The sequence below is a fragment of the Lagenorhynchus albirostris genome, chromosome 11 (genome assembly GCF_949774975.1).
Source record: "Lagenorhynchus albirostris chromosome 11, mLagAlb1.1, whole genome shotgun sequence".
NCBI classification, from domain to species: Eukaryota; Metazoa; Chordata; class Mammalia; order Artiodactyla; family Delphinidae; genus Lagenorhynchus; species Lagenorhynchus albirostris.
In genome coordinates this window covers 63028682-63041361 of record NC_083105.1, presented here as the reverse complement: position 1 = coordinate 63041361, position 12680 = coordinate 63028682, and the positions used below count along the sequence as shown (strand labels likewise).

At 48.4% G+C, this 12680-nt stretch overlaps 1 protein-coding gene across 2 annotated transcripts; it reads left to right on the top strand.

Moving 5' to 3' along the window:
* Positions 1–11574, top strand: SMARCD1 (SWI/SNF related, matrix associated, actin dependent regulator of chromatin, subfamily d, member 1). Of its 2 annotated transcripts, none has more exons than XM_060166269.1 (13): positions 1–214; positions 867–1054; positions 1332–1374; positions 1471–1593; positions 2080–2202; positions 3276–3392; positions 4684–4785; positions 5077–5238; positions 5319–5416; positions 6649–6784; positions 8383–8505; positions 9629–9730; positions 10980–11574. In XM_060166269.1, exons 1-13 carry the CDS (start codon positions 38–40, stop codon positions 11028–11030), a joined length of 1545 nt encoding a protein of 514 aa, XP_060022252.1. In that variant the 5' UTR covers positions 1–37; the 3' UTR covers positions 11031–11574. The 2 variants fall into 2 exon arrangements, with proteins under 2 accessions (XP_060022252.1, XP_060022251.1); XM_060166268.1 differs by having other exon boundaries at positions 9862–11574.
* Positions 11575–12680: the final 1106 nt, after the last annotated feature.

Sequence of the window (12680 nt, the reverse complement as noted above, 5' to 3'; positions counted from 1 at the left end):
GGTTCTTTGTGCAGCTGCAGCAGCGGCTCCGGGAAAGATGGCGGCCCGGGCGGGTTTCCAGTCTGTGGCTCCGAGCGGCGGCGCCGGAGCTTCAGGAGGGGCGGGCGCGGCGGCTGCCCTGGGTCCGGGCGGGACTCCGGGGCCTCCGGTGCGAATGGGCCCGGCGCCGGGTCAAGGGCTGTACCGCTCCCCGATGCCCGGAGCGGCCTATCCGGTGAGTGCGGCAGGAGGAGGGGCGCGCTGGACGGGGGCGGGGCCGTGCGGGGGCCTGGGAGTGACAGGGGTGGGGGGAGGAGTAGGAGGGACTCGCCTGGGAGGGATTCGGGCCGTGAGTTGGGGTGCAGGGAGGTAGTGCGGGGAAGGGAAGGGAGGCAATTAGCATCCTCATCTGCTCCCAGGGGCATTGTTTTCTTGGGGAGTCAGGGTGTACAACCAGGGTGGACGAAGAAGTGGGGCGAAGCATGGGCCTGTGAGAGCTTGTGTGCAAAAGGGCCTAGGCAGCTCCAGCGCCCAGAGGAACACAGAAGGTGTAGCTGGCAAATTGAGGTCAGCTTCTGAGGAGACAGTAGCTGGCAGTACTCTCTGAGCAAATGTGGAATTAGAGATGTCCAATGCGCCAGATACAAAATAGACTGGGGAGAATTTGAGTGTAATCTAGCTGTCTTAGCTTTGGGGCTATATTTGAGGAAGCTCCAGCTATCTAGATTTCACAGAGATAGAGGGCTCTCCTCCCAGCCCACCACTGTGTTCCACCCCACCCCCTCAGCCTTGTTTCATTCAAAGAACTCAGGCCTCCCCCACTTTGCCTTTCTTGGTGGGGTTTGCAGGGGAAGCGATGACATCTCTGGGTCCTCTCCCCTGTATAGAGACCAGGTATGCTACCAGGCAGCCGAATGACACCTCAGGGACCTTCCATGGGACCCCCTGGCTATGGGGGGAACCCTTCAGTCCGACCTGGCCTGGCCCAGTCAGGGATGGACCAGTCCCGCAAGAGACCTGCGCCTCAGCAGATCCAGCAGGTCCAGCAGCAGGCGGTCCAAAATCGGAACCACAAGTAAGATGACCCCAGGGTGGAGGGAGGGAGGGAGGGAGGGAGGAGGAGGCCTGTGAGGATGCAGGTGGTGGGAGTCCCTCAACCAAGAAGTGGTGGTGCTGTGTCAGCAGACGGTGCTCATTCTTGAAAATTCTTTGCGTTTTTGGGGGATGGGGGTGTCTGACTTGAGACAGGCTTTGCAGTTCCTTCACTTCACTATAAACGGAGGTGTGGACAGCCTGTCTTCATGTTCTGGCTAGTTCCATCCCATCCTGATAAGAGTGTTTATTCCAAACAGTGCAAAGAAAAAGAAGATGGCTGACAAAATTCTACCTCAAAGGGTGAGTCCAGGCTATATAGGTCTTCTTGAAGGTATGCTGAGCTTGAAAATAGAGGTGGTCAGCTCTAGATCCCAATGATATCTTTCTGCTCCTAAGATTCGTGAACTGGTACCAGAATCCCAGGCCTATATGGATCTCTTGGCTTTTGAAAGGAAACTGGACCAGACTATCATGAGGAAACGGCTAGATATCCAGGAGGCCTTGAAACGTCCCATCAAGGTAACAACGCAGGAGAGTGCAAGGCAGAGAGCCAAAGGAGAGGACGCGGGAACCTTCAGCAGGCTTGGGATGGGAAATCAAAGGCGTAGCACAGCTCTCCTTGGCATTTAAATTACATCTCTCCCTTCTGCCTACGAACTGAGAATTACATTAGAAGCATAAGAACAGAACAGCGAAGGGGGAGGGGCTTTTGATATTTCTTGCACCAGAAATATACCCTGTTGGTGTTTTTGCTACAACTGCTCTGCCACCTTGGGAACCTGGCAGCTTGCATGACTCCGTCCATCTGACATCCTGGTGAATGCACTTGCACTCAGGCCAGTGGCCTGTACTCTTCTTCTAGGTGGAATCTCCATCCACCCACCCCAAGGACTGGGTAGACAGTAAGCCAGTCTGTTAGGAGTCATTTTCAGGTTTGGGGAGACCCTTGTCTTCAACATCAAACCACTGAAGCCCCACTATCAATCCTGTTTCTGCCTTCCTCAGCAAAAACGGAAGCTGCGAATTTTCATTTCTAACACTTTCAATCCGGCTAAGTCAGATGCCGAGGATGGGGAAGGGACGGTGGCTTCCTGGGAGCTTCGGGTAGAAGGACGGCTCCTGGAGGATGTGAGTTCAAGGTCCACTGTGGTCGGCATTTAGGGTGGGAGCTGCTGGGAACAAGCAGTATTGTCTGGTTGGCAGGAAGCCTGACTGGTGCTTACGGCTCCTGTTGGGAACAGCAGGGAGAGGGTCACTGTGTTCCCTGTACTAAAATACAATGGTTCTTTGTTTCTGGCTCCCACGGCTTGGCCCCCTCTGTGGTATCATATCGAGAACCTTATTGTCGTGGGATTTGATTTGTTGTTTACCTCCTTCCTGATGCTGCTAGCCATTGGACTTGGCAGTATCTGCAGATTTTTCAGTTAGTTTTTTTTTTTTTTTTTTTAAAACCAAGTGAGTTTGCACTTAGCATTTGGGCCATGCTTTCCTCTCTGAGTCCTTGAGGTCCTCGATCTCCACTGTGGCATCTCCATCTTCCCAGCTTCCATTGGAGACATTTCACAGTTTACGTGGGGTAGATTTCTCTGACAGGCTCTTCGTTGCTTCATGGGAACATCAGCTGACTGGTGATAGCCCCCAAACTTCCCACCCCAGAAGCTCCTTGGAGAAGCTCACCTGCCATTTCCTTATACTCTCTGGCTCTCTATTTTTAGCTGTTCACAGGCGAGCCAGCATGAATGCATTTTTCAGGAGAACCAGGGCTGAGTGTCAGAGGCTCCTTTTTCTCTGTATAGGTCCGGTCCATCTCCCGGTGGTGGCATGTGATCCAAATAAAGCTGTTTTTGTTCTGGCTTTTTATTACCTGTGATTCATTTCCCCTGTAGAGTCAGACTTTTCTCTGTTTAGACTCGCTTTATTATGTGCAGAGGTTTGGCTTAACTTGCCCCATTTCCCTTGGGGAAATGAGGTGGGTACGTCAGTCACCCTGTATGTGTTATAGGCTGCTTCTTCAGGGTTCATTGCTACTGTGACTTGTTCAGTATCCACAGGCAGCTTACCTTGCCATCTCCTAAGAGGTTCTCAGAAGACATTTCTGAGTTTTTTTCCCATTGCTTTTGTGGGTTCCTTTATTATGGGACTTTGTTTTGGGGAATTTCTTCTGGCCTTTTCTAACGTGACCTCTCCTCTCTCTCCTCTAGTCAGCCTTGTCCAAATATGATGCCACCAAACAAAAGAGGAAGTTCTCTTCTTTTTTTAAGTCCTTGGTGATCGAACTGGACAAAGACCTGTATGGGCCAGATAACCATCTGGTGGAAGTGAGTAGTTCTGTCCTCTAGGCTTTGCTTTGACTTTATGACTGGAGGATGATGGACTTGGGAGCCAAACATTGATGTCTAGGGAAAGGGGAAGGTATGAATAAAGGGTTACCCCAGGTGTACAATTCCTCCAACGCAGTTTGCACGTTGGCCTCCAGGTGGCACTAGCTGTTCAGTTCTGGTACTGTTTGGACCCAAGAGCTTTTGCAGTCTGACTTGTCCCACCTTTTAAATTTTACTATCTTGGTTGCTGCCCCCACTTTCAAGGGAAATTCTGATGGAGGCCTCTTACAGATGCCAAGCCATCTCTGCATCTTGCTTATTAAAAATGGTGAGATGTAGTTATCCACACACCATTCAACCTTTTTCCTGGTGACAAGTGCTGTGATTAAGGGGGTTAACTAAGGGTTCTAGTCCTTGTGCCAAGGCTACTTTTACAGATCTGGGACTTGCTTTTGGTTCCTGCTCTGTTTAGATTCACATTCCAAATCATCAAAAATTTTTTATGGTAATGCCTGGTTACATAGTGTTCTGAAGACTATGTCAGCAACAGTATTCTTTGGGATATAGTCAAAACCAGAATAAGACAGTCCAGGGCTCCAGGTGAACTTAACCTGCTCCTTTCTTTGCCAGTGTAGCTGCAGCCCCTTAACCTCAACCACTAAGAGACATGGGAAGGTCTTTACCATCTAATAAGGGAAGTAAGTCATAGAATCAGTAGAAATTTGTAAATATATTGAACTTAACTTTATAGCAGTAGAGCATAGTGGCTAAGAACGTGGACTGTAGAATCTGACACACCAGAGCTCAGATAGCAGCTCCACCACTTATTGGCTGTTGACGTTAGGCAGCTTACTTCACTCTTCTAAACATTAGTTTTCTCATCTGTAGAATAGGTTTAATGGTGCCTATCTCGTATGGGTGTTTTGGGGATTAAATGTGATAATCCAAGTAAATGTCTCAGAATACTCCTGCACATAGTAAGTACCCAATCGATGATAGCTATGTTATTTTACTATACACATGTATATTATCCATTTTTGTGGATAAAATTATCACTGAAAGATCAGGCTAATTTAAATGTGACCCTGAGCAGTCATAATGAAAAGGTCAATCGACTTATAGACAGGAATCCCAAAGTCATGTGCAGTTTTTTAAAATGTCTCATGCTGTTGCTCTTCTCCAGTAGCTTCAGTAATCAAAGTTGAATATTCAGTCATTACAGAAGCTCTTCCCTCCCACTCCAGCTCTTCCTCTGGGAGAGCACCCCCTGACATCTTCCTCTCTGTAGTGGCACAGGACCGCCACTACCCAGGAGACAGATGGCTTCCAGGTGAAGCGGCCAGGAGACGTGAATGTACGGTGTACTGTCCTGCTGATGCTGGATTACCAGGTATTCTGTGTGATGTGAGGGGGTCCAGCTTTCACAGCCACATCCCATCAGCAGTCTGACATTTAAAGGTTTAAGTCTAGTTGTGGGTAATTTGCCGCCAGACTGTTGCCTCCCTAAATATAGGGATAGGGTCTTGGTCATTTCTGAGTTCCTGTTAGTGTTCTTCTGCCCCAGGGAAAGCACCGCATTAATGCCTGTTGACTAGCTTGAATGTATGGCCATGCCAGGCACCTCATAATGCACATAGACTCAGCTCATTAGCTTCATCCCAAACTCTTTGGTTCTCTGTAGCCTCCTCAGTTTAAATTAGACCCTCGTCTGGCTCGGCTGCTGGGCATCCACACCCAGACCCGTCCAGTGATCATTCAAGCACTGTGGCAATATATCAAGACGCATAAGCTCCAGGACCCACACGAGCGGGAGTTTGTCATCTGTGACAAGTACCTCCAGCAGGTAAGAAAAGGACCCATTCTTTTGCTCAAGTCCACTGGAGCACTAATTGTGCTCTTAGCTGCTTCTCCTCTTTCCCGCAGATCTTTGAGTCTCAGCGTATGAAGTTTTCAGAGATCCCCCAACGGCTCCACGCCTTGCTTATGCCACCAGAGCCCATCATCATTAATCATGTCATCAGGTAAGCATGTGTGTGCAAGGCAGTGGTGTGCTGGAGCTGGCTTGCACCAGCTGCACAAGTCAGTTCTCAAAATCTTCAGGGATTTTGCAAGCAGGTTGTTAAACACAGTCGTTATTTAAGGTTAAATTATACAAACTTGCAGTTAAATACGTTATATTAGAAATAAGGGTAATATATACTCAAAAATTCATCATCTCTGAATTATTATATTAGTTTACTGGTGTTTGTATTATCGAGGTTACTTCTGTCTGTTGTGTCTGTATGGTGGAAATACCATCTAATGATGTGCTACTGCACATCCCTTCCCAGCTCCTTGATCAGTGATGTAATGTTGGCATCTTGAAATCAATCATGTCGAGAATATTTAAAGCACAGAAATCAGCAAATGCTACAAGTCAGGGCTTCTTGTTCTTGTTCTTGTTCTTCTTCTCTTTTGGAGAATCAGTTATTAGACATTTACCAGCTCATCACTGATGAGCTACTGTCTTTTCTCTGGGTGGTAGGACATTCCAAGCTGAGACTCCAACTCCATTACCTCCATCTGCTTTCTGCTCAGAAGATGGATGAGCAGGGCATCTCTAGGCAGATATGGAGTGAAGGAAGGCACCTTCTCCTCAAAGCAGCATGTCTTCTGGCTGGATGTAGTCTTTGCCTTCTTTCCCTTATTCCATATTAATTAGCCTTCCTTTCATTAGACCCTGAACCATCATCACTCAGCCAATAGTAACTCCTACAACCTATACACTGGGTCAGTAGAAGCTAGTTTGTCCCGTATTCATGGGCTTAAAGTTAGGCTACTTTTTATTTTGCGTGGTATGTGTTTTATTTGAATTCATTTTCAGGGTCAATTTTAGTTTAATAGGGGGAAAGATACAGAAGATACTGTAGTGATGGTCTCCTTGTGGGGAGGGAGAAACTTACTTTTCATTGGATATCTTTTGTAACATTTGAATTTTTACCATTGAGTTTTTAAAAAAAATTAACTCTGTTGAGGTTTATATGCAATATATTACACCCACTTAAAATAAAATTTGATGATTTTTGGCAAATGTATACATCCTGTAGCTGTCACCACAAGGAACGTACAGAACCTTTCCATCACACCGAAGAGGTCTCTTGTGCCCTTTTGCAGTCAGCTCCTTGCCCTTCAGTCTTAGACCATCTTTTTGACCCTGTGTAATTAGGTCTTAGGGGACAAGCCCTTTACCAGGCCCCTTTGGTTTCCTCCCCAGTGTTGACCCGAATGATCAGAAAAAGACAGCTTGTTATGACATTGATGTGGAAGTGGATGATACCTTGAAGACCCAGATGAATTCTTTTCTGCTGTCTACTGCCAGCCAGCAGGAGATTGCTACTCTAGACAACAAGGTAGGGACCATGCCCTGGGTAGTTGGGTGCCACCAGCCCTCTGTCACAGCTTCTTGGCTTCTTTTGATTCTTGATATTCATTCAAAATGTACTGCCACCCAGTAAATGCTAGGCGCTCTGTTTGGTGCTGGTTGGAGCCAGACACACATGAGTTCTGATCCTTGGCTATACCTCTTAATAGCTTTGAGCCTCAGTTTCTGATCTGCGAAATAGAGACCATAATACGTATTTTTATGAGGTTGCTATGAGGATTAAATGCGACAGTGTATGCAGAGACATGACATTGTATCTGGCACATAAAAACAAGTGGCAGCTGCTGCTCCTATTGTTATTAGCGACACCATTATCACACATAGTCCATGCAAGTAAAGCCAGAAAGGCTCTGGGAACACAAAGGAGAACAGGGAGGCCTTCCTGGAAGAGCTGATGCCTCAACTAAATCTTGAAGGACGACATGGGAGTCAATGAAAGGGGAGAAAGGAGGATGGTGCTTAGGGGCTTGGGGGGCAGAGGCCATTCCAGAAAGAGGGAGCAGGGTATATGAAGGCCCAAAGATGAGCAGAGAGCCTGGCATGTTCAAGAAGTACAAGCTGCTTACTGTGTTAGATAAAGCTCGGGGTGCTGGGGAAAAGAAACTGGATAAGGAAGCAGAATCCTCGTCATGAAGCAGCTTTGCGGGGAAAACTGGCTTAGACTTTGTCCTGAAAACTGGAGGGCCTGGTGCTCTTTGCATTCAGAATGATCACTGGCAGGATGGTGGGGAGTGAACTGTAATGGGGACAGATGTGGAGGAAGGAAGCCCAGTTAAGTGGCTGGTGCAGTGATGCCTGTGAGATGTGTCGAGGGCCTAAACTTACGGTCCTGACAGTGAGGATGGAAATGAGTAGGTAGATTTGGAAGGTGTTAAGGTGAATTTGCAGGGATTTGGACACTGGATGGAGACAGTGGGGTGAGGTGTGAGGGAGAAGAGGCATTACAACGACCCTCAGGTTTTCAGCTGAGGTGTACAGTTGTAGTTATTCAGATTGGGAACAGGAGGAGAAGCAGGTATTGGGGAAAGGTAGTGAATTTAGTTTTGGAGAGTTTAAGGTGCCTTGAGATGTCAAGCAGGTGGATTGGTTGGAGTTTGGGAAATGGATTCTGGTCTGCAGACTGGGGACTCATTACCTTGTCAGTGGTACTGGAAGACATACAAGTAGATGAAACCGCCAGGAAGAGTATAGAGAATGAGAAGAGGACAAAGAACAAAACCCACGGACCACAGCTTTTGAGACAGCTCTCTGTACCACTTCTTTTCTACCTGAGAGTGTTTCAGGACCCATTTATGCTGTGGATTAAATATTTAGCATGTAGCCTCATCCACAGTGGACATTGTGGAGACGAAAAGGAAAACTTCCCTCACGTGGGGTGTATAGAGACACGGTGCATATCACCTGCTAAGCGAATGCCGAGCGCCTGAGCAGGTGGGGCAGCAGTGCCATTTGTGGGCTGCACTCTGTTCTTAGGTTGGCAGCGGCACAAGAAGTCACACACTGCCTGCCATTTAACTTTGCACTTCCCCAGTGTGAAAATGTTACGAGCTTCCTTCTTCCTTTCAGATCCATGAGACGATAGAAACTATCAATCAGCTGAAGACCCAGCGAGAGTTCATGCTGAGCTTTGCCAGAGACCCTCAGGGTTTCATCAATGACTGGCTTCAGTCCCAGTGCCGGGACCTCAAGGTAAAGAACCTGGGACAGGTGTAAAGAGACTTAGATCCGTGAGGCATACATTTGCTCTGTTTCCGTAGCATGAGATGGAGAGCCGGGGGGAAGTGAGGGACCAGACTTTCTTTAGTGTGTTCCAGGGCCCATTTTACAATTAAGTAGGGAAATGGAGGTGGAACCATCAAGTGTTTATCTAGTACTTACTATGTGCTGTCACTGTGCACCGTATTGGAGGCGATACAGAGTGGAAAACTTGATCTATTTCAAAGTAGCACACATTCTGTTCAGAGAAACCATGTTACTGTGATTTAAAAAATAGTAAATCATGTAAGACATTACTGGAACTCACCAGTATCAAAAAGGTAATACAAAGGAGAACGGAGATTGATGAGGCTAGAATAGCTAGGGAAGGCTTCATGGAGAATTTGGGATTTGAGTTATATCCCAGAGAGGGGAGCGCCAGAAGCTCAGGCAGGAAGGTAGGAAAGAGCGCAGAATGTGTGAGATGTGTCCTCAGTGCTCGCCTGTTCTGTGGTGATTGACTGCAGGTAGCCCGAGAAGAGGAGCAAGGGACAGGGGGTGCCTGAAAGGATCCCTGAACAAGGGAATGACTTGTTGACAGCAGAGGCGACTTTGGGTGTTGTTTTAGTGGTTTGCTAGGGCCGCCATAGTAAAGTACCACAAGCTGAGTGGCTTAAACAAGGGAAACGGTATTGTCTCATGGTTCTGGAGGCTAGAGTCTGAAATCAAGTTGTCAGCAGGGTTTGGTTCCTTCTGAGGGCTGGGAGGGAGAGTCTGTTCCAGGCCTCTCTCCTAGCTTGTGGTAGCTTCAGGCATTCCTTGGTTTGCAGATGGTGTTCTCCATGTGTCTTCATATCATCTTTCCTCTCTGCATGTCTGTCTCTGTGTCTTAAGTTTCCTCTTTCATAAGGACACCAATCATACTGGATTAGGCCCACCTTAATGACCTTATCTTAGCTTGATCATCTGCAGAGACCCTATTCCCAGATAAGGTCACATTCACAGGTACTGGGAGGGCTAGGATTTCAACATCTTTTAGGGGATACAATTCAATCCATAACAGATGCAAGAAAGGAAACCAGTCTCTTCTGTGTCTTCCCCCTCCCATCTCCCTCAGACCATGACTGATGTGGTGGGTAACCCAGAGGAAGAGCGCCGAGCTGAGTTCTACTTCCAGCCTTGGGCACAGGAGGCCGTGTGCCGATACTTCTACTCCAAGGTAGGCACCTGGGGTGCACAGGAGAAACTGACAAAAGGCAGGGGGTCTGCACCCTTGATGGGGGTCAGTGGTGTTAGGTACCAGCTTCTGGTTTGTCTCATCTTCCGCTCCCTCCACTATTTTCTCCTTAGGTGCAGCAGAGACGACAAGAATTAGAGCAAGCCCTGGGAATCCGAAACACATAGGGCTTCTCCCACAGCCCTGATTGGCTGCACCGATTTCTTTATTGGGGCCCTGTGCTGCCTGCCTCATAGCACCTGCCTTGGTCTTGCTTGGGGCCTTCCAGGGGATGCTGTTGGTTCTAGGACAACACCAGAATGAAGAGGGTCTCACATGATACCTGTTACCCTCTTCTTCTCCCACCCCATCCCTTCCTACCCCCAGCTTCCCTTTGCCCCACAAAGTTCCCATGTGCCTGTACCCTCCCCTGGTCTGCATAGGACCTCTAGATAGTATTAGAGAGAGAACCCGTAGTGGTAATCAGTGCATTGAATGGATTGGGCCTAAGGCCAAGTGGTCTTCAAGGGGACCAGCTACACTGATCCTGCCCTTCAGAGACCCAGGAGTTGGGAGCTTTAGCCCCTTCTCCGAGACTCAGGCCTGGGGGCACTCTATAAGCTAGTTGATCTCGGCTTTCCTGATAACAGAATCCAGTTTCCTACCTTCCCTCCACAGGTTTGGAGCAAACTGTCCCTTCACTTGTTGCCCTCTAGCACTAGAGGAATCCTGGTTCTTGGGCTCCACTGAGTCCCAGGTCAGTCCGCAGCCCTCTGGATTGGCCTGCTGACTCAGTGCTTCTCTTACTCCCTCGTAGGGGGTCCACATCAGTATTGGAGTTTGTTCTCTTAGTATTGCTCCCTCTCACCACACTCCCTGTAGCTGCTTCTTAGGATTCCCTCCTACCTGTCCTAACCCAGGGCATTTGAGTGGGGGAATCTTGCCTTTCCCTGTCAGAGCCCCAAGGGCCCTCACCTAGGGTACTGTCATTGCTGGCAGAGGCTGTTCCTTCCTGCTGTTGCTTGGAGGTGTGACTCATTCATTCATTCCACCCTGCCTCCCCCATCCTTTCATGGAGAAACAGGCCTAAAATCAAACGGGTAAAAGCCCTGGGCCATCCCTGTCTTCCTGTCCCTTGTCTGCCCAGTTGACACCCACTGGTGACTTCTAGGGCACTGAGGAGTGAAAGCGCCTAGGGCTGGAGAATAGCTCTGAGTTGGGTTTGTGACTCTTCCCTCTCCCTGCCTCACAGGATTGTGACTACCCAGCCCCTGCCCTCAAAAGCTTCAGACCCCTCAGGTAGCAGCAGGACCTTGTGATCTGGGCCCCTTGCAACTGAGATGGTTTTGCATCTTTCCAGGAGAGCCTCAAATTCTTCTTCCAGGTTGTATCACCCCTGAGTTAGCATGTCCCAGGCTCGCAGACTCAACACAGCAGGGTGGGAGACAGCTGGGCACAGAGGGGGAATTCCGTTCAGCATGGGCTCTAAACCCGCAGAACTGACAAAGCCCCTGCTTCCCCACCCCCTCCTCAGGCTTCTGCGAGCACATGCCCCAGCCCTGTATCCCTGACTGTCCCACACTGGGAACAGCAGAACTTCCTCCCTGTCTTCCCCTTCCTGTCATTATCCCATCCCTCCCTTGAAAGGTTCTCCCCAGAGTGACACTGGACAGACAGCCTCTGTCCCTGGGGCTGGAACCATGAGAAGGAAGCTCAGCACTCCTCCACAGTGTCCCTGAAGATAACTTTTTATTAATTGAATTACTATGTTTTTTTCATGGACCAAAATTTTTTTTGTACTGTCTCCTTATCGATGTCACCCAGTTTTAATAAAAGAATCTTCTGAAGGATGGGTCCCCCTACTTACTGATGGAGAGCTCTTCCCTGAGCTTTCTTCTTCGATACCATTAGCCATGCTCATGGTGTTTGTTCATTTTATTTGACAGATATTTGTTGAGCACCTGCTGTATGCCAGCTGTGGTTCTAGGCACTGGGGATATGGTGAAAAACAAGATTTCTACCCTGGGGACCTCAGGTTCTCACCTTAGAGCTTGTTCTGTCAGCCCCAGTGCTCCAAGCAGGCCAGGTGCTGGTTGGGAGTAGTGGGCTTCATCACTGGATCTGAGAGTCCTGTCCTCAGTTCCCGTTAAGGAAGATTCTAACAAGACAGTGGCACTGCCATTCTCTCCCTTGTCCTTCTGAACTCCCCAGGGCACCTGCTGGCTCGAGGGTGCTGTCCTTGGGTACCTGTGGTCCCTTACACTTGATGAACTTGAGCCTCCTCCAGGATTCCCAGGGCTCCTGTCTTCCTGCGGGCCAGCGCTGTGTGAGGACTGAAGACGTTTGTGGTCTGTGTGCCTGCCATTCTTTAAGGTTCCACTTTCTCAACCCCGAGTAAGATTTTAGTTCCTGAGACTGGCGTGGAAGTGCTGCACTGTCATCCTCGTGCTATGGACAACCGAGCCTTCACTGGTAGAGTTGAGAAGACTTTGCTCAGGATTGGGTCCCATTAGCAGAAGCATGAAATTCTGCTGCAGTTGCCATCATATGCCTGCTTCCCACCTGGTAGTTCTTTACTTTCCTCCTTTGTGCCATTATCTAGCTTGGTTCTACTCAAGAAGGGGGTTTAGAACACAGGGTGAAGGCAACTACATTCCAAAGTTGTAGTTAAAAAATTAACTTTTGCCTCCATGCATGTGAACACTCAAGTATTGCGTATATGCAGTCAAACCCACCAAGGATACAACCACTATTCCCAATCTGGAATGTGGGAGTTTATCAGACTTGAGTGGGGAAAGCAGAAGAGTGTGTGTGGGTGATGATAACTTGGGAGTGGAAACAATTGATGTCAAGGACATTGAAATGGCATCTGTTTTCACCCAGGCTAATTACATGTGTAATGAATGGCTGATGAACCATTATTAATTTCAAGCAAATCTGCAGTTTGCTCTTG